This window comes from Lepidochelys kempii, chromosome 20 (assembly GCF_965140285.1).
Source record: "Lepidochelys kempii isolate rLepKem1 chromosome 20, rLepKem1.hap1, whole genome shotgun sequence".
Taxonomy (NCBI): domain Eukaryota; kingdom Metazoa; phylum Chordata; order Testudines; family Cheloniidae; genus Lepidochelys; species Lepidochelys kempii.
Window position 1 is genome coordinate 27171759 of NC_136399.1, and position 21080 is coordinate 27192838.

General features: G+C 56.0%; 2 protein-coding genes across 3 annotated transcripts in view; both read left to right on the forward strand.

Moving 5' to 3' along the window:
* The window catches only part of OLFM2 (olfactomedin 2), a 93184-nt gene extending 91871 nt beyond the window's left edge, over positions 1 to 1313 (forward strand). For both annotated transcript variants that reach the window (XM_073318420.2, XM_073318419.2), the window contains exon 6: positions 413 to 1313. In XM_073318420.2, coding sequence (XP_073174521.1) covers positions 413 to 1090 — 678 coding nt within the window. In that variant the 3' untranslated portion in view covers positions 1091 to 1313. The remainder of the gene's footprint in view (positions 1 to 412) is intronic.
* LOC140901077 (microtubule-associated protein 1 light chain 3 gamma) overlaps positions 1 to 21080 on the forward strand; it is a 64944-nt gene that overhangs the window by 3132 nt on the left and 40732 nt on the right. The window lies entirely within an intron of this gene.

The window sequence follows — 21080 nt, forward strand, 5'->3', positions numbered from 1 at the left end:
GGGCGTCCCAAAGGACCAAACCAGCCTCCAAGCCCCCGTGCCTATCCCCAGCCTCCAGTGGGGATGGGCATCCTCTGTGCCTGGACTCCTCTGCCCTAAGAATAGGGCTCAGCCCAGCGCTGGCCCTGGGGGAGCCGGGCTGGCTGGGCCAGCGGGGGGTAAGTGGCATTTCCAGCCACAATGTAGAACTGTGCTAAGATTGGGGGCATGAGCGCACGGGGCTCTGTTCTCTCCTGCCCTGGCCGCCTCGTGTCGCCAGTCAGTACCCTGCTGGGAGGGGGGGGGGGGCACTTCTTTCGTGCTGGGCCCTGCTCAGGGGTTGGGGGCAGGAGGGGCCTGGGCCCCAAACAGGGGTGAATTTCCCCGGGAACCGCCGCCCCGTCTAACCGCGCGGCTGTTCCCTCCCGCCCAGGTCTGGTACATGGACGGTTACTACAAGGGGCGCCGCGTGCTGGAGTTCCGCACCCTGAACGACTTCATCACGGGCCAGAACTTCGTGCAGCACCTGCTGCCGCACCCCTGGGCCGGGACGGGCCACGTGGTCTTCAACGGCTCCCTCTACTACAACAAGTACCAGAGCAACATCGTGGTGAAGTACCACTTCCGCTCGCGCAGCGTCCTGGTGCAACGCAGCCTCAACGGCGCCGGCTACAACAACACCTTCCCCTACTCCTGGGGCGGCTTCTCCGACATCGACTTCATGGTGGACGAGAACGGGCTGTGGGCGGTCTACACCACCAACCAGAACGCCGGCAACATCGTGGTGAGCAAGGTGGACCCGCAGACGCTGGAGATCCTGCGCAGCTGGGACACCGGCTACCCCAAGCGCAGCGCCGGCGAGTCCTTCATGATCTGCGGCACCCTCTACGTCACAAACTCCCACCTGGCCGGGGCCAAGGTCTATTTTGCCTACTACACAAACACCTCTAGCTACGAGTACACGGACATCCCGTTCCACAACCAATACTCCCACATCTCCATGCTGGACTACAACCCGCGGGAGAGGGTGCTGTACACATGGAACAATGGCCACCAGGTCGTGTACAACGTCACGCTCTTCCACGTCATAAAGACTTCGGGCGAGTTGTGAAACCGCTGCCGGACTCGGTTCTTCGCTCTTTCGTTTTTTACACCTCGGGATCGACCGTTCTTTTCGTGAAGGAAAGCCAAGAGGTTCTTCTTTGCTGTTTTTTTCTTTCTTCCTGTGGTTCACATGACGCATGGATCTCGTCTGCTTTCGTTGGAGGCAAGGTCAATTCTTTTCTTTTCTTTTCTTTTCTTTTGGGTGGCAAATAAAAATGATCTCTTTGACATTTGATGGAGCTTGTGCCTTTTCTTTCCGATTTTGGCCATGTCTCTCTGCCCCTGTGCAGGGGACACGGGTTTCTAATTCCTGTGGGGACTTCACCCCTGTAAATACAGAAATAGGTGAGAGTCGCACACAGAACAATGGCAAACATCAAAAAGTGCATTATACATCCAGCGCATAGAAGCAGAGGGGTGAGAAATGTAAAGATTCGACAGCCAGAGTTAAATGTTGAAATAACAGCCGTCATCACAGCTGAGCTCCGAAGCACCCAGCTAGAATAATGGTGAATGTTCAAAATGACAGAGATCAAATGTATACAGCTAAAATGACAAATGTTCAAAACGATACGTGCAAGTAAAATACTGGCAAGTGTTCGAAAGGACGGGTTTTAAAATGCAATACGGGTACACTGCTGGTCAGTGTGAAACCCTAGACGTGCGAGAACAGAACGAGCGCCTTGTTGGTATTGACTTAGTCCAGTGTCACCCAGAGCCCTTGCTGTGCTAGAGATTGTAACATGTCTCTTCTTTTGTGGTCGTTCGGTGCAGAGGAACCAGCACAATGGGGTCTGGCCCATGCCTGGGGCTTCCAGGCACTTCAGTAATACGCCTGATAGATACCGTACTGCGTCTAGCGCAGTGGGGTCCTGCTCCAGGTCTGGGGCTCCTCGGTGGTAACCCTGTACAGCTCATAACACACCCAGGGCATACGAGGTGTCTGGGTCTCCGGCTGCCCCCGTGCATGTAACGTGTCTGCCCGCAGGTGGATTCTCTCGTCCTGCCCCACGTGAGAGTACACCAGGCCCAGTTCCAGCAGGTGCTGGCCAATGCCCTGCCCTCCCGGCTGCCCTCCCACGCTGTGCCAGATGCTGGTGCAGACATTTACCCCCACGCCCAGCAGGTGTGAGCTGCTGCCAGGCTGCTTTCATTGCCTCTTGCGCCCTCTGAGCGGGCACCGGCTGTCACGGAGTCCCCGGGCGATGCTCTGGACCTGCTCCCCACGAAGCCAGGCAGGACTCTGGGGAAGTCTCCTCTCTGGGAGCAGCCTGTCTGCAGGGGACACAGCTCACCCGGCTTCCACCTTCCTGGGTCTGACCTCGGAGCATTCAGCCTCCTCTGCCCCCCCTGCGCTTCCCCCAGCGAGTCCGCCCGGGCGGGGTTCTGGGGGGGCCAGAGGGTCCTGCCCCCCAACTCTGCAGTCAGACGGGACTCTCAGCCAGCCAGTAAAACAGAAGGTTTATTAGACAACAAGGACATGGTCTAACACAGAGCTTGTAGGTGCAGAGAACAGGACCCCTCAGCTGGGTCCATTTTGGGGGGCAGTGAGCCAGACAACCCCGTCTGCCCTTCACTCCATGTCCCAGCCAGCCCCAAACTGAAACTCCCTCCAGCCCCCGCTCCTCTGGGCTTTGTCCCTTTCCCGAGCCAGGAGGTCACCTGATTCCTTTGTTCTCCAACCCTTTAGCTCTCACCTCGCAGGGGGGAAGGGCCCAGGCCATCAGTGGCCAGGAAACAGGGTGTCGGCCATTCTCTGTGTCCAGACCCCTGCACACACCTGCCCTCTAGGGCTCTGCAAGGATCATACACCCTTATCCCACCCCCCTAGATACTTAAGAACTGCATAGGGGAAACTGAGGCACCCCCACACTATTCAGAGGAAACATTAAGAACAGTCCCACTTCGTCAGACCGGCGTCTGCACGAGCCCTGGGCAGCTGGCAGAAGAGAGCTGGGCTGCTGGAGTGCAGTGGGGGAATGGCTGCAGCCCTGCGCCCTCCCCTGCTGAGCCATGGAGCTGGGGCCACGGCACTCTCAGCTGAGGCCTGGCATTACAGGACTGCCCGGCCCGGGACCTCACCTGCACCACGTCTTGTCAGGCGTGAGGCTGCGTTCTGTTCTAGGACCCAGCCTCTCGCCATGGGCCTCAGCCAAAGCCTCCCTGCAGGAGGGTGGAGCCTCCTGGGTCCCACACAAGGAGTCGCTGAGGCTGCTGGCAGGGCACAGGCTCAAGCTGCTCGCTTGGGTTGCCCTGCCTGCCCTGGAGTCTGTAAGCACCCTGTTGTCAAGGGGATTTGGGTCACATCTGCGCTCGGGGACGGGGCTGGTTCTCCCGGCATCCCAGTGCCTGCAGCGTTCCAGAGGCTCCAGGGCTAAGCTCTGTATCAGCCTCGTCTCACCTCCCTTGTTAGCCTGGGCACTGCCCCCTGGCACTGGCTGAGAACGGCCCAGCCCCTGCAAAAGCCCCTGGGGGCTCAGCCTGGGCCCAGGGGGTCAGATGTCGCCTGCTGACACGGTCCCGGCTCGGTGCAGATGCTGACTCAGGGATGAGCCCCGCACCCCTTCCCGGTGCTCGGCGCACAAGCCCTGCTGGCAAAAGGCTGCGCTGACAAACAAGGCATGCCAAGGCAAAAAGCAGGGGCTCGCCGAAGTGTCAGCCAAGCGGGCCAGTTGTTCCACGTTCCGCCTCGGGTGGAGCCAGGGGCTGCTTCGCACCAGCTAACCGAAACGTGTTAACTCTGCCGCTGTGCAGCCAAACACAGGGCGCTATGCATGGGGACTGGGTGCCCGTCTCTGGCCTGCCCTGTGCAGGAGCTCAGACCAGCTCAGCGGCTGGTCTTGTACCCCGTGAAACAGGAAATTTCCCCAGTGACCAGGGGAAGGCAAGGCTGCTGGGAGAAGTGCGCAGAGAAATGCTCTGGTGCTGTGCTAATGTACTCAATGCTTTTTTTGCCTCTGTTTTCACTAACAAGGTCAGCTCCCAGACTGCTGCGCTGGGCATCACAAAATGCGGAAGAGATGGCCAGCCCTCTGTGGAGATAGAGGCGGTTAGGGACTATTTAGAAAAGCTGGACGTGCACAAGTCCATGGGGCCGGACGAGTTGTATCCGAGAGTGCTGAAGGAATTGGCGGCTGTGATTGCAGAGCCACTGGCCATTATCTTTGAAAACTCGTGGCGAACCGGGGAAGTCCCGGATGACTGGAAAAAGGCTAATGTAGTGCCAATCTTTAAAAAAGGGAAGAAGGAAGATCCTGGGAACTACAGGCCAGTCAGCCTCACCTCAGTCCCTGGAAAAATCATGGAGCAGGTCCTCAAAGAATCAATCCTGAAGCACTTGCATGAGAGGAAAGTGATCAGGAACAGCCAGCATGGATTCACCAAGGGAAGGTCATGCCTGACTAATCTAATCGCCTTTTATGATGAGATTACTGGTTCTGTGGATGAAGGGAAAGCAGTGGATGTATTGTTTCTTGACTTTAGCAAAGCTTTTGACACGGTCTCCCATAGTATTCTTGTCAGCAAGTTAAGGAAGTATGGGCTGGATGAATGCACTATAAGGTGGGTAGAAAGCTGGCTAAATTGTCGGGCTCAACGGGTAGTGATCAATGGCTCCATGTCTAGTTGGCAGCCGGTATCAAGTGGAGTGCCCCAAGGGTCGGTCCTGGGGCCGGTTTTATTCAATATCTTCATAAATGATCTGGAGGATGGTGTGGATTGCACTCTCAGCAAATTTGCGGATGATACTAAACTGGGAGGAGTGGTAGATACGCTGGAGGGGAGGGATAGGATACAGAAGGACCTAGACCAATTGGAAGATTGGGCCAAAAGGAATCTGATGAGGTTCAATAAGGATAAGTGCAGGGTCCTGCACTTAGGACGGAAGAACCCAATGCACAGCTACAGACTAGGGACCGAATGGCTAGGCAGCAGTTCTGCAGAAAAGGACCTAGGGGTGACAGTGGACGAGAAGCTGGATATGAGTCAGCAGTGTGCCCTTGTTGCCAAGAAGGCCAATGGCATTTTGGGATGTATAAGTAGGGGCATAGCGAGCAGATCGAGGGACGTGATCGTTCCCCTCTATTCGACATTGGTGAGGCCTCATCTGGAGTACTGTGTCCAGTTTTGGGCCCCACACTTCAAGAAGGATGTGGATAAATTGGAGAGAGTCCAGCGGAGGGCAACAAAAATGATTAGGGGACTGGAACACATGAGTTATGAGGAGAGGCTGAGGGAGCTGGGATTGTTTAGCCTGCAGAAGAGAAGAATGAGGGGGGATTTGATAGCTGCTTTCAACTACCTGAAAGGGGGTTCCAAAGAGGATGGCTCTAGACTGTTCTCAATGGTAGCAGATGACAGAACGAGGAGTAATGGTCTCAAGTTGCAGTGGGGGAGGTTTAGATTGGATATTAGGAAAAACTTTTTCACTAAGAGGGTGGTGAAACACTGGAATGCGTTACCTAGGGAGGTGGTAGAATCTCCTTCCTTAGAGGTTTTTAAGGTCAGGCTTGACAAAGCCCTGGCTGGGATGATTTAACTGGGAATTGGTCCTGCTTTGAGCAGGGGGTTGGACTAGATGACCTTCTGGGGTCCCTTCCAACCCTGATATTCTATGATTCTATGATTCTATGTGTGTAGGAGGTCGGGGTCCTGGGCAGCTCCCGGTGCGACAGAGCCCTGATCCCGGTTCCTGTGTGTCTGGGCAGGGCCCGGTGCGACTGGGCCCCCATCTCGGTCGCTGTGCGTCTGGGCAGGGCCCGGTGCGACGGGGCCCCCATCTCGGTCGCTGTGCGTCTGGGCAGGGCCCGGTGCGACGGGGCCCCCATCTCGGTCGCTGTGCGTCTGGGCAGGGCCCGGTGCGACGGGGCCCCCATCTTGGTCGCTGTGCGTCTGGGCAGCGCCTGGCACAACGGGGCTCTCGTCTCAGCTGGGGCCTCAAGGCTCCCTGGTAGTAAAATTGAGTCCAGCTCTGTTAAGGAGGACGCTGTGGGGTACTGGGCACTGTCGGAGCAGGATTATTTTTTCTTTTTAATTGATTTTGGTGAAGGGTGAGGTCTGCAGGAAACAGTTACCCAGGCTGTCAGGGACTCAGGGACAGCCAATGAATAAGGGGGATTTCAGGGCCCATCTCTGTGGGCAGGCGGCTCATTTCTGACTTGCTGCCTCCCCAGCCAAGTGACAGTCAAGGGGGATCCTCAGGACAACAGACACTCACCGTCACACATCCACATCCACACCTGTTCCCATAGACACACCCGTGGCTGTCTGTGTGCACACATGCTGTCACACCTGCAAATGCACGCAGGCTCTCGCCCTCTCACACACACGCGTCTGCGTGCACATGCAGACACACTCGCATTCACACACACGTGCACACACTCATGCATGCACGTGCCCACCTATGCTCAGTGCACACATGCACATTTACACACTTTCCCAGGAGTCAAGTCTGAGACCGCCGCTGCTTCCCAGCCAGTCGTCCTGTTGTGGGGTGAGGAGTGAGGGCCGACTGGACTGCATGGGCCGGAGACAGTGTTATTACCTGGTGATAAACGCCCAGCCAGACCTTGCTGCTGCTACGCCTCAGCGACCCTGTCCCCCCCCGCCCCCTCGCCGTGCGTGGGCCTCTCTCCTTGATGTTGAACCGTGAAGGAGACATTTGCTCGGGCTGCCAGCCCTGATGTTGCTAGTGGATTTCAGCTGGTACCAGAGAATATCTCTGTGCGGAGGCAACACCCCCCTCTTATATCAGGGACGCACAGTGAGACTGTCCTGACCCATGCACACCCCTGGCGTGGGAGCATGGCCATTAGCCAAAGACAAATGCAAGCCCCATAGCTGGGGCTCTGAGGGCTCTGAGGTTGCTCAGCTCTCAGGAAAACCAATGGGAGGATCTGGGCCTCAGCTGTCTCTATCCCGCCCCCTTGCTGGTGTCCAAGGGAAAAAGTGGTGTGGGCCCGGGCTTCATTTGCATTTTTGTTACGCACCATTCCACTGTGAAATTTTTGGTCATTTTGGTAAAAATTCATTTAAGTTTGGAGTGGTGAGGTAATGGAATTCAGTTCTCCTGATCGTGCAGCAAAAGGGCCAAAGAACAGTATGAAATATGCCCTGAGTGAGGGGTCGCCCTAACCGTAACTCCAGTCACGCACAGCTGAGCCATGGTGTGTGGCTAGCAGTAAAACAGAAAAGGGCTATGATGTGAGTGCTCATTCCTGGTGACAAGGGGCTTGTTGAGTTGACTTGTCTGAATGAGTTAGCTGGGGTCAGAGGGAGGCTGGTGGAGTGGGTAGAGATACTAGTTTAGGGCTTAGAAATTGGTGTCCCCTTCTCTGTGCTGTAGACTTTGCATGATCTTGCTTAAAGCTCTGAGTTCAACCCCTCTGTAGCTTAGTTCCTGCTTATATAGCAGGGATAGCAGCCTGGGCCTGGCTCACGCAGAGCAGTGACCGAACGTTGCAAGGTGTGTGGGTGCTGTGGTGATGGGTGCAATGCAGAGATCTTGCAGGTGGTAGGAGCCATGCTGAGCTGATCTGCGTGGCTGAGAGGCCCTGGGCGGACCTGCCAAGCCAACTCCTCGAGGAGGTGACATGGCAGTGATGACGGAAGTGGGGGTGAGCTGAGCCTGCAGCCACACCATAGGGTGAGACCGGACAGGAGGAGCCAGAAAGCTCTGATCAACTGCTTCTGCAAGCCAGGTACCAGGTGGAGGAGGTGGGCTGAGAGTTCAAGGGACTCCTGACAAATCAGCCTGGGTTTCCTTAGCCCAAGGGCGTAATCATCCCGAGTTTCCCACATTCTCCTCTGGTGTTTCCTTTCCCCTCTGTTCTCTGGGCAGAATGGGGCAGGTGACCAGAGCGCTTGGTTGTGTTTATTTCATTCTCAGAGCAGGAACACCAGGGAGACTCTGGCTAGCGGCTCCAGCCAGCCTTGTTAAAGGGCCCCTCATGGCTGCCAGGCCCCTTGGCAGAAGGGTTTCCTGAGGAGGCTGGAACTCGCCAGCCGTGACTGAGCTGAGAGCGGCTCTGCTCCGAGAGACCTGATGCCCACTGGCTTTAGGGCACCACGGGGTCGAGTTTCCAGTGGCTGCGATACTCAGCTCTCGGGGGGATATCGCAGTGGGGTTCTTGGTAGGAAGTCCGCCCTGAGGATTGTTTCCTGCTCACACAGCGAGAGAAAAGTCTGCAGTGGGAGAGATCTGACATGGGAGGCAGAAACTCTCTCCACACCCCGTCCAAAGAGGCAGCTGTTTCTCCCCGGGCAGCTGCCCTGTCTCAGGCAGCATGCTGTGGAGGAATGGGCACAGGGTCAGGAGGCAGGTGGCTTTGAGTTCCTAACCTGCCTCTGTTCCGTGACTCAGTTTCCTAGTCTGTACTGTGGGGATATTAACAGTGCAATAGCACCTAGGGGCCCTAATCAAAGACTCGGGCTCCACTCTGCCAGGTGCTGTACGTGCAGAGAATGAACAAACAGTCCCTGCCCCACGGGACGGTGCAGTGGGTCCCCAGTATCCTTTAGGAGCAACCGCGATAGTGACATCTCACAGGAGTGGGCTGGTGGAGATCAGCTAACTAATGCCCACACAGTGCTTTGACCATGCAAATTGTTGTCATTCACACTACGGCAGGACAACCAAAATCAGCCCCCCATTACGCCAGGTGCTGCACGCACACCTGGCAAGAAACAGCCCCTGCCTCAGAGATCGTACGCCCTAACTCGACGGGACAGAGGCCAGAGGCACATGCAGCAGCCCTGGGACTGGAACCCAGGTGTCCTGGCTTCCAGCCCAGTTCCCTTCCCGCTGGAGCAGACACGCACTAAGTACCGTCCTCCTCAGGTGCCTGCGACCGCTGCCCAGCGGCTGAGGGAATAACCAGCTGCCGTCATCTCTGGGGGTTCAGTCTCCCATGATCAAAGCTCTGGCGGGTCTCGGCTCCGGGGTTCCTGTTGGGCTGAACAAAACGTAAATGGGTCCTTTCAAATCCGTTGGTGGCTTTTGTTGCTATTTCGTGCAAGATTCAGCTTTGGGTTCAGCTGGTTTTGATACGGCAACGACTGCAGCTGCATGTCACCAAATGGGGTCGCTGCCAGTCTGGGCGGCTGGCCGGGGCCCCAACGAAAGCGCTGGCCCAGCAGCACTGTGCCAGGAACAGGCTGGGGCCAAGTGGCAGCTCACGTGGGCCGGAGGGGAGGTCTGCAGAAGGTAATTCTTCAACACCAGCTCTTGCACGGCATGCAGCGCCAGGCCGGTTATCGAGGACAACACAGCAGCCACACACTGAGGGGTGTCGCACTGGGCCGAGGGGGTGGGTTAGGGTTCGTTCAAGGCTCCCGTCGGAGCTGGAGCCGGGGAGTGGACGCTGGACTCCTGCCAGATCTGCTCTGGCACCAGCTGGGTTTAGTCTGGGGACTTGGAGGGGCCACGTCAGGCCGCAGGTCACAGCTGTCCCTCTGGCCTCAGAATTGCTTAAAGGGAGATTCGGGGCACCTTCAGACAGTGACTGGCTTGTGCGGCAGCCGCACGGGTGGGCAGGCGGTTCTGGGGGGTCACTGACAGCAGGGGCCGCCCTTCACCTCTCTGGCACTGCGAAGGCCAGTCACAGAGATGGCCCCCACGTGAATGGGGCTGGGTGGGCCCCAGCACCCAGATGCACTTGGCCTTTGCAGCAAAGGCAAAGGGTGAATAGGCCAGGGTGGCTGCCCCCGGTTGTGGGGCTCTTGTTGCAGGGGCAGCCAGGGGGAGCTTGCCCAGTCGATGTGACCAGCAGGATCCAGCCTCTAGGGCTGAGAATCCAGAACCTTTCACTAGTGCCAACTGGGGGGGGGTCCGTGGGGAGGGGAACGGAGCCCCCTCAACCAGCACAGGGAGTCAGCAGCAGCGGGCCGGCTTGGCAGAGATGATGGATTCTTCCCACAGAGAGGGGCACTGATATTCAGGAGGCTGTGAATAATTCACGATAAAAGTTTAATTATTTACAGAACAATTAGCAGTGGAGGAGCAGCCGGGGAATAGCCGGCCTGGCCCAGACTGCGGGGCGCTGGGGTGGGTGCCAGGCATGGGGTGAGAGGTGGGGGAGGTCGGGTTCCCTTCCCAGCTGCGGAGCCTGCACTGGCTGCTTGCAGCGCACTGATACCCCGAGAGGCAGGGACGTGGAACAGTTTGTGCAGGGGGGGTGCCGAGAGCCACTGAACCAAACTGTAACCCTTGGAGGTGATGGGAACCGCTGCAAGCCAGGGGGTGCGGCTGCCCCCCAGCACCGCTGCAGAGGTGGGAGGAATGAGGCCTGTGACTGATTTCCGCCAGGTGGAGTGTGCTCAGGGCTGTGAGGTTGGAGAGATTCCTCCAAGCTGAGGGAAACCTGCTTCCGGGGCCTGAAATCTCAGCCCAGTTTCACCTGCCTCCTACGTCATCAGCGGGGAGACGTCCTGCAGCAGAACCAACCCCAAGTCCCCCTCTCCCTGGATCGGCTCCTCCAGATGCCTGCTCACCATTCCTCCGGCTTTCTCTCACCACCACGCAGTGGTTGCCACCGATCTCCTCACCCCTTTGTTTGCAAGGAGGGAAAACCCCTCAGTCCACCTGGCTTATCTCTGAGCAGCCATGCAGCCTGTTGCTTTGGGCGGCAGCTTTGCGACCGAAAGGGGCTGGAAGGCTCCTTTCAGAGCCTGCAGGAGCCTGCGAGGCACAGGTCTGCCTGTGACAGGCTCTGGATCAAAGCCCGATGGCCCCACTGACACTGCAGAACAGCACTGAAATGTCTGCACAGTCGACGGTGAGCAGCACCACAGCCGGGACTTATCCTTTGGTGGGCCGAGGAGAGCACCCCCAGTTCACCTCCTGGCCTCTTCTCGTGCCTCCCGGCCCCAGGGCTGGGGGGTCCCTACAGTCAATGCTCCAGGGCTGCCCCCCCTCCCCATTTAGAGCCTAATTTGTCACTTCCCTGCAACGTGTGCCCCCGTTTGCCACGGGGCCAGGGGACGTCAGGCCCTGCTGTTCTGCGCTGGGTGTGCTTGGCACGCACTTTGCACTGGTGAAAATGGTGGCACAATGAGGTGCAGGGCAGTGGTGAATCCGGCCCTTGTATTTATTGGGAACTCTTTTCCCTGGCTTTCCTGGAATGCCGCGGGCTCCTGGTACCGCCAGCTGCTTGTGGGCTGAGTTCTGGACCCCTCCCTTATCCTGCTGCCTGGCCACAGGAGACAGGAGCAAAGTTTACTGCATTTGGATTGAAGCAAGGAGAGGCTGGCTGGTCCATGGCCTGTTTATCCCCATTTGAGTGGGGAGCAAGCGGCTAATCCCCTGCTAATCCCATTATGTGCTTATGTGCTGGAGAAGCAACTGAGAGGGTTTTGGAGACTGGAGACCTGGGCACTCTGCTCAGATGCATGTTTCCACCCTGGTGAGAGATCGGCTCTTCCTGCCTCTGTGCTGTGCTGGCTTGTATTTGCCGCAGCCTCCTTTAAATGCAAAATTTAATCCAATTGACAAGGAATCAGCAAGCCGGGACAGAGGAAGGAATCCTTGGGATGCCTGAGCAATGCCCAGCTGTCCACGTGCTGCAAGGCCGTGTCCAGGGACAGAAATCCAGCTACTTGAGCTGCAGGCAGAGAGATTTTTATCTCTGCCACTGACTCTCTCTGTGACCTTGGCTACGTCACCTACCCATCTGCCGCTCAGTTTCCACCCATGAGAACTAGGGACTCCTTTCCTGGGCGTTGGTGGCTCTGCTAACAAGCATTTGTAACACGCACCAAAAGCCATAGGTTAAAGCACGCGTGAGCTCACGGATGCTGTGTGCAAAGCTGTGGGCTGGCACTCCGGAGATTTCGGTTCAATTCCTGGCTCTGCCGCAGCGGGAGACTCTTTCTCTGGGCCTGGTCCCCAAAATGGGGACCATGCTCCTTCCACAAACGAAGCTAAATTCATGTCTCTGAGGACGTGTCTGCCCCACAGCTGGGAGGCACAATTTCCAGCCTGCAAAGACCTCCGCTAGCACCTAAAGATAGCTGGGTTTGCACGCAGGGGTCTGAGCTGCTGCAGCCGTGCTGTAATTTTAGGTGCCCCTATCAGCAGGGCTAGTGCGGGTGTGTCTGGGAATGACCCGCCCAGCTGCCTTGGGGCTCGGGCCCCGGGGGGTTCCCTGGAGAGAATTCTGCAGTGGCGGGTGAAAGGGTGCGGATGCAGGCAAGGCCCAGGAGCAGGGACACGGTCTAGGCGGGTGTTGAAGGAAGCAGTCCAGCACACCCTTCTCCTCCCTCAAACCAAAGCGCTACACTGGGGCCAGGGCTTTCCCTACTCGGCAGCAAGAGGACAGCTTCCTCTTCCTCCAGTCTGGCTTGCTCCAGCCTGACCGGGGACCATCCATCAGGGCTACGGCTGCCCTTGTCTCTCAGCACCTGGGGGACTCCCGGCAATTCTCACAGAGGCTGGGATGTGCCAGAGCAGGGAGCGCAGTGCTCCGCCCTGTGGCCAGCCTAGCATCCCCGGGCAGGAAATGCCTCAGCTCACAGCCCCATTAGAAGGCAGGGAAATTTCAGCGTCTGTATTTCGAGTCTGGTCAAGCTGGGGATTTTTTAGCAGCCATAGAGAGGCTTGGCTTTGTTTGTTCTTCATCCTCTGGCTCTGGAATGGGCAGTACCTGTACTGGCCAAAGCAGAGGAGGAGTTGCCAGGAGCTGGGCCTTTTGCTCAGCCTTCCTGGAGAAGTAAAGGAGGTGAATAGAATTAAGCGGATCGTTGTGGGTCTGTGGACAATCGTGCCTGTCAGGCTGACTGGCTGGCTTCCTTGGATGAGATCTCAAGTTTGTTTGTTAAAGGTAACAGCGTTGACACAATACACTTAGGTTTCCATAGGGCATTTGTCTCGGGACGCACAATATTTTGATTAAAAAAACCCGCCAGACAAATGGCAGACGTTGAATGGTTAAAAGCCGGCTCAGCTAACTGACCGGTGGCCTAAAGTAACTGGCCACAGGGTGTGATGGGTTTGGTCACAGAGACCCCCTTTGGACTGTCACCTGATGTGCTGAATTTACCTCTGAGCCCATTTTCCCTGCCAGCTTGGGACTCCAGAACCCTGCCTTGTTGAGCCAGACACGCCAGCCTGCCGCAACCCACACCCAGCTCTTGTCCACGCCCCCAAAGCTGCAGACTTTAACCAAAACCTGCTCAGCAGGTCACCTGTCTTCAGCACCCAGACACCCAGCTCCCAGTGGGATTCAACCCCCAAGTCAATCCGTTTTACTCTGTATAAAGCTTATACAGGGTAAACTCATAAATTGTCCATTCTCTATAACACTGATAGAGAGAGATGCACAGCTGCTTGCTCCGCCAGGTATTAATCACTTACTCTGGGTTTATTAATAAACAAAAGTGATTTTATTAAGTGTAAAAGGTAGGATTTAAGTGGTTCCAAGTAATAACAGACAGAACAAAGTAAGTTACCAAGCGAAATAAAACAAAAAACGCAAGTCTAAGCCTGATACATTAAGAAACTGATTACAGATAATATCTCACCCTCAGAGATGTTCCAATAAGCTTCTTTCACAGACTAGACTCCTTCCTAGTCTGGGCCCAATCCTTTCCCCGGTACAGTCCTTGTTAGTTCCAGCAGACATCTCAGGTGGTAACTAGGGGCTTTCTCATGACTGGGACCTCCCTTTGTTCTGTTCCACCCCCTTTTATATCTTTTGCAAAAGGCGGGAACCCTTTGTCTCTCTCTGGGTTCCCACCCCTCCTTCTCAATGGAAAAGCACCAGGTTTAAGATTGACTCCAGTTCAGGTGACATGGTCGCATGTCACTGTGAGACCCCAGCTTCCGTTCTTCCTGGGCTGGCCTGCACGTACCCAGGCAGGTTTGGAAGTAAACAGCCACTCACAGGTCACGGTTTCTGAAGCGCCCTTAATGGCCTCCACTTAATATATTTGCATCAGTGATACACGTTTATCTCTTATTCTCCTGACGCCAGACACAGAAATGACACACGCAGACAACTGGGGTGACCACACTCGGTAGATCACACGCTTTGTAATGGTGCCTTACAAGAGACCTTTTGCAGGAAGCATATTCCAGTCACCTCATATTCACACTCATAAGCATATTTCCGTAAAACATTATGGAGTGTAGCATCGCACAGGGAATCCTCACGTGCGGTTCCAGCCTGGGCCAGTTCTATTAAAGGGCCAGACTGGGTCAGACCAAGGGTCCATCTAGCCCAGTCTCCTGTGGCTGACAGCGGCCAATGCCCAGTGCCACAGAGGGAACGAACAGATCAGGGCAATTATCAAGCGATCCTCCCCTGTCATCCACTCCCACTTCTGGCCGTGTGACGGCGTGCTCACCCCACCCCCAAAGGGGTAATTTACGGTGGCTCAGAAGGGGCAAAGTAACCTGCTAGGCGGCACCTGGGGGGAGCCCTAGGGCTGATGAAGAAAGCACTGATTGGAGGTGGAGCCCAGAGGCTGGGGTTGGCAGAAAGCCAGGCAAGCGAGGGCAGACGGGGCTGCAGCGCTGTGCGATCCCTGCTGGAATAGCGTGTCCAGTTCTGGAGTGACAGAGGCTGAGAGACTGAAGAGCCACGAGAAGGATTAAATTATTAGTAGTGACAGTCTCAAGATGCTTCATCTAGTGAGAAGGTTCGGGGGTGACTCGATGCCATTCTATAAATAGCTAACTATGTCAATGGGTCAGTCTAGCCAGGGAAGGGCTAACATGAGCCAACGGCTGGAAGTGGAAGCCAGACAAATTCTGACTGGAAATCGGGTGTTCATTTTTAATGGTGAGAGAAATGAACCATTGGAACAACTTACCCAGGGTTGGGGTGGAACGATTCTGGGCAGGTCTTTGGCCGGTGCGATGCAGGAGAACCGACCAGCTGATCACAGGGGCCCTTGTGGCCGCGCAATCTGTGAGCGAGTCCTGCCAAGCGCTCCTTGTCCCGCTCCCAGCCCTGGCTTCAGTCACAGTGCAATGTGCGAGGCCAGCAGCACTTGCTGAAGCAGGGGCGGTTCTGGCCTCGGCAGGGCTGAGTGCAGGGAGGCAGGAACAATTTGTATCGTGGGGGTGCTGCTGATGGAAACCAGGTACTTGGTGTTTGTTGTTGCTCCTCCCAGCCAGGGGGCCACTGGGGGAATGGGTGAAACCCCCTCTGTCTCCTTTCCCAGGATGGCAACTCTGGTGGTGGGCACATGCCTTGGCACTAGGATACCATTTTCCAACAGCCTGATGGTTGTAGGGACCGAGATTTGGGCTTGCCCCCGTGGCCGTCTGCACACAGAGCCCAGCTGGGCATTGGGACTCACTCCCAAACTGGAGGAGGCATTTTGATCGGGAGCGTGGCTCCACCCGGCTGCTAATTCCACCGTAGCGTGAGCCGCGAGGGCTGGCGCGGGGAGGGGCTGTGGGGAGAAATGCAGAGGGAAGTGTGCATGCGTGTGCAAGAAAGAGGGTGCGGCTAACCTCAAGGCGTGTGAGCAAGAAGTGCACACGCATACACACCAAGCGTGGTCCCTGAACTGGGTGTCTGCCTCTCTTAGGAATCCCACCCGTGCAAGCCCAGGAGAGCAGCCCTGGGGGTTGTACTGGAGGTGCCATTAAGTGCGGGCAGGAGGGCAGGAATCAGTCAGGGGCGCGTGTGCAAAGGGTGTGACTCTGCGTTGTCAGAGCAGGCGAGGTACTGGCCATCGATGGAACGGAGGAGAGGGGCCAGCGAGCTGGGACTCCTGCCTTCCTCCACAGAAGCCTTTTATAGCGGCAGGGCGCAGCGAGCGTGGTTAGTGCGGGGCCGAGGTGCAGGCTGGAGGGCGGGGGGGGGCAGAATTAATCACCCCAACTTCCAGGCTGAGAACAGCAAAGCACCCTGGTCATGTTCCCCATAGTTCCAGACTGGGAGGGGGAGAACCCCCCAGGGGCCACTCCTGTCCCAGCCACTTATTGCAGACGGCCAGGACATGCTGGAGGTGCCCAGGGAGGAAGTATCAGCGCTCAAGGGGGGTGACTTGGCCTCATGCCAGGGTGAGTCCCAGCCATAGCGCTCGGGGCACAAGGCTGTACCCAGAATTGGCCTGGTTCTCGTTTCGGGGGGCAGCTGCTGGAGCCAGCTTCTGGTTGTACTGCCTGGGGGGCGGGGGTGGTGTTCTCTCCACCCAACAGGGCTGTGACTGGAAAGCCATTAATCTCATGCCAGGGAGGGCCTGTCACCGTGGCAAAGCCCCGGCTGTGGGTGCCCACCGGCTCAACGCTGTTGCCCCTGCTGTCCGTCCAGTCTGGTCAGAGACTTCTGCCCCCTCACAGCCGATCCTGTCCAGTGCCTTGGTGCTGGGGCTGGGGGGGTGGCTGCATCCCTTGGCTTGCAGCGGTTTCCATCGTCTCCAGGGCTTACAGTTTGGTTCGCTGGCTCTTGGTGGGCACTGTCCTTTCCCTGGGCAGTGAGGTGGCTGCTTTCAGACCCCTGCTACTGCTGAAATTTCCCTTGTGGCACCGAGTTTCTCCTGATGTTTGGATCCCGGCCACAGCTCAGCCCATGACTCTGGCACGCCTCCACAGCCGCTCTGGGTTTTCATCACGGGCTCCCCAGGTGGTCCCACTAATCATTATCGCCCAGCGTTACACCAGGGCCTCGCTTCGTCTCTGGTTATTGATCTGCCAGCTTCATGCACAAGGAAGGAAACAACTGAGCCCTGCTGAGCCCTGACTGGGTGAGACGCAGCAGCCTGCTGGGGCTGCAGGGGCAGCAGATAACTGTAGCCAGTTAGTCTCTAAGGGGCCACAAGTCCTCCTGTTCTTTTTGCGAATGCAGACTAACACGGCTGCTCCTCTGAAACCAGCCAGAGAGAGACTGTTTGCAAAGTTTGCATTTAAGGTGGTGGAAGGGCTTCAGTGTCCCGCTGGCCTGTGTGCCCCACTGCACAGCTCACGGAAGGGGAGGCTGAGCTGTGGCTGTGAAGAGGGGAAGACTGGCCTGCTGGCGGCTCAGGAACTGGGCTGAGATTCCAGAGAGCTGGGTTCAGTTCTAGGCTTCTCGAGTGACTCTCTGGGGCTCGGTTCTCCGGGGCTAATCCTTCCTCTGGCTGCTTAGATGCAGCCTCTTCTGGGCAGGGCCCGTCCCATCCTCTCTCTGGGCAAGCTCCCCGCATGGTTCAGCCTTGTCTTGAATGGGGGGTGCTAGGTAGGTGCTGCTGAAATATAAGACATAAAGTGGACGTGACCCCTGTGAGCTTGGTGTCACCTGCGCGGCTGCTCTCTGGAGCAAAGACACTGCAGGCCGGAGGATTAATCAATTTCCTTTTAACGAGCCCTCTGCTTCCCACCAGCCTAATGTGCCAGGAGAGGAGCGTAAATTGCTTCCAAGTGCGACTGTAGATCGTTGCACTTTCACAGGCTAACCGTGCTAACTACGGCGACGACATGTCGCAGCAGCATCCGTGCCGGGGCCGTGTCCCTGCACTGCAGGCTCGGGGACCAGAGCGTCAGGGCACAGAACCCCGCTGAGATCAGGGGCCCACTGTGCTGAATGAGACGCAGACATGCCTGGCCCAATGAACTGACGGTCTCAACAGGCAAAAGGCAGGAGGGGAAACCGAGACGCTGGGATGGGGAGCAGCTTGGAGCTAGGAACAGAACCCAGGAGTCCTAGGTCTGGCGCCCCTATGCCCGCTGCCTCTCGCTGCTCTAAGTTGTGGCTGCTCCCCGTGCGCCCCCCAGGGGACCAGTGCTGGGGACCAGCACGACAGGCCAGTGCGTTCATGCCCCCTACCCTGGGCATGGCTGGCACAGAGCCAGCCACACCACTTCGGTGCCAGCCAGGGTGTGGCCAGCACGGGCAGAACTCCCTTCTGGCCCCACTACGCCGCCAGAGGGGGAGACGAGGTGGCCTGAGCCTGCATCAGCCTTGCAGTCCAGCACCTGGCGGTCACCTGGCAGACAGCTGCTGGGTCTGCGCCTCCCTAGGGCGCACTCGCGCCCCCACCAGCCTCTTCGTTATTTCCTTCTCCGCCTGCGACAGGTAAAGTAGCAAGGCGCTCGACTGCTATCGCTCGGCACTCAGAGGAGCAGCCTTCTCTCCCATGAGTCTCTCTGCAACTCCAATGTCTGCCTGGGCCTCGCGGCAACGCCCATCCTGCAGGACCTTTCAAACCTTCCTTTCTCGCTGCTTGTTTGCCACCTCCTCCAGACCCACTGAGGAGGCCATGGGCGGGGGGGGACGTGACCACCCCACAGGATGGGGGCAGTTCTGGAGCATAGAGCACTGCAGAATTCCCATAAGAACATAAGAACAGCCAGACTGGGTCAGACCAAAGGCCCATCTCACCCTGTGTCCTGTCCTCTGACAGTGGCCAATCCAGGTGCCCCAGAGAGAATGAACATAGACTCACAGACATTAGAAGGGACCATTATGATCATCTAGTCTGACCTCCTGCACAACGCGGGCCACAGAACAGGGAATCATCCAGTGATCCACCCCCTGTTGCCCATTCCCAGCCTCTGGCAAACAGAGGCTAGGGACACCATCCCTGCGCATCCTGGCTAATAGCCATTGATGGATCTATTGTTGGATCATATTAAAGAAGTTCTGTATTAAAATCACAAATGAGTTTGATTCCCCAGAGTTTAAAGTCCAGGGTATTACTAATTCAGAGGTCTCTTGGCTTTTGGTGCTGTTTCTCTCCCTCTCTGTGTGTGAAACTTGCAAGCTGCTAACTGTGTTAGTACATTCTAAGGCAGAGTCTGTTCTCAAAGCAATTCTTTGTAACAACAACTACTCACACAGAGAGAGACTCAAAGCAATACTCTGTAACAGCAGAAGCAGCACCCAGAGACTCCCCGCCCTTTTGTTGTATTCATCTCACTTTGTTAACAATTGTGATTAAAATAGAGATAGAGGATGTATGTGGATGGATGGTTGGTGTGGATAATAACTGAGTGATCAGGGAGGTGCCAGCCTAAGAATCCAGTGTCCATCGGCTGAAGAAGGCGTCAAGTGGAAATAACCAGAGGACCCCCGAAGGGCAGACTGGAATCCACCCAACAGCCTCAAGGATGGGAGAACCAAAGAACAAGAGAACACCTGGCAGCACGGAGCCATCAGGAATGTGCCATCTGCTGACTGATTCAGCAACAGCATGATGAAGCCATTCCCATAGACTGGCATAGGAATAAATTCCTATAAAAATGGACTCTAGAAAGTGAGAACTTTGGGGTCTGATTCTGCAAACCAACTTCCAGGAGCATCAGATGAGCATCTGACAAGGCCCTGCTCCCTCCTCATGTCCAGGCCGCCTGGCCAGTGGCTTGGCATGAGCAACTCTAAGGCTGGTAATGATGATAACAACCTTGCAGAACCTGTGAATGAATGTGTGAATAAATATGAGATTGAATGGAATGTTATAGCTATAACTAACTGCTTACTATGATTCTTTCTGTATTCACAATAAATGTGGCATTTCGCCTTTTCCCCTTTAATAAGATCCTGCTGGTTTTTATTTATTGGTATAACACTATCCCCCATGAATTTATCGAGTTCTTTTTGAGCCCTTTTATAGTCTTGGTCTTCGCAACATCCTCTGGCAAGGAGTTCCACGGGTTGACTGTGCGTTGTGTGAAGAAATACTTCCTTTTGTTTGTTTTAAACCTCCTGCCTATTAACTTCATTTGGTGACCCCTAGTTCATGTGTTATGAGAAGGAGTAAATAACACTTCCTTATTTACTTTCTCCACACCAGTCATGATTTTATAGACCTCTATCATATCCCCGCTTGGTCATCTCTTTTCCAAGGTGAAAAGTGTGATGAAGTGGGACTCTTCTTAATGTTTCCTCTGAATAGTATGGGGGTGCCTCAGTTTCCCCTAGGCAGTTCTTAAGTATCTAGGTGGTGGGGTAAGGGTGTATGATCATTGCAGAGCCCTAGAGGGCAGGTGTGTGCAGGGGTCTGGACACAGAGAATGGCCGACACCCTGTTTCCTGGCAACTGATGGCCTGGGCCCTTCCCCCCTGCAAGGTGAGAGCTAAAGGGTTGGAGAACAAAGGAATCAGGTGACCACCTGGCCCGGGAAAGGAACAAAGCCCAGAGGAGGGGGGGCTGGAGGGAGTTTCAGTTTGGGGCTGGCTGGGACATGGAGTGAAGTGCAGACGTGGTTGTCTGGCTCACTGCCCCCCCCCCAAATGGACCCAGCTGAGGGGTCCCATTCTCTGCACCTGCAAGCTCTGTTTTAGACCATGTTCCTGTCGTCTAATAAACCTTCTGTTTTACTGGCTGGCTGAGAGTCACGTCTGACTGCGAAGTTGGGGTGCAGGACCCTCTGGCTTCCCCAGGAGCCCCACCTGAGTGGACTCGCTGGGGGGAAGCGCACGGAGGGGCAGAGGATGCTGAATGCTCCGAGGTCAGACCCAGGAAGGTGGAAGCTGTGTGAGCTGTGTGTCCTGAAGACAGGCTGCTCACAGAAAGGCGACTCAGAGTCCTGACTGGCTTCATGGGGAGCAATTCCAGAGCATCGCCCGGGGACTCCGTGACAAAAAGTCCCAGTCTTATTAATCTCTCCTCATTCGGCAGCTGTTCCATACCTCTAATAATTTTTGTTGCCCTTTTCTGAACCTTTTCCAATTCCAATATATATTTTGTGAGATGGGGCAACCACATCTGCACGCAATATTCAAGATGTGAGTGTACCATGGATTTATATAGAGGCAATATGATATTTTTTGTCTTATTATCTCTCCCTTTGCTAATTATCCCCAACATTCTGTTCGCTTTTTTGACTGCCGCTGCACATTGAGTGGATGTTTTCAGAGAACTATCCACAATGACTCCGAGATCTTTCTCGTGAGTGGTAACAGCTAATTTAGACCCCATCATTTTACATGTACAGTTGGGATGATGTTTTCCAAAGTGCATTACTTTGCATGTATCCCTGTTGGCAGCTCCTTTCCCGCTCTGCAGCTCAGCCCAGCCCCTGCGGCTCTCTGCGCACCCCCCACCTGTTAGCAGGGAAGCTGGGCTCC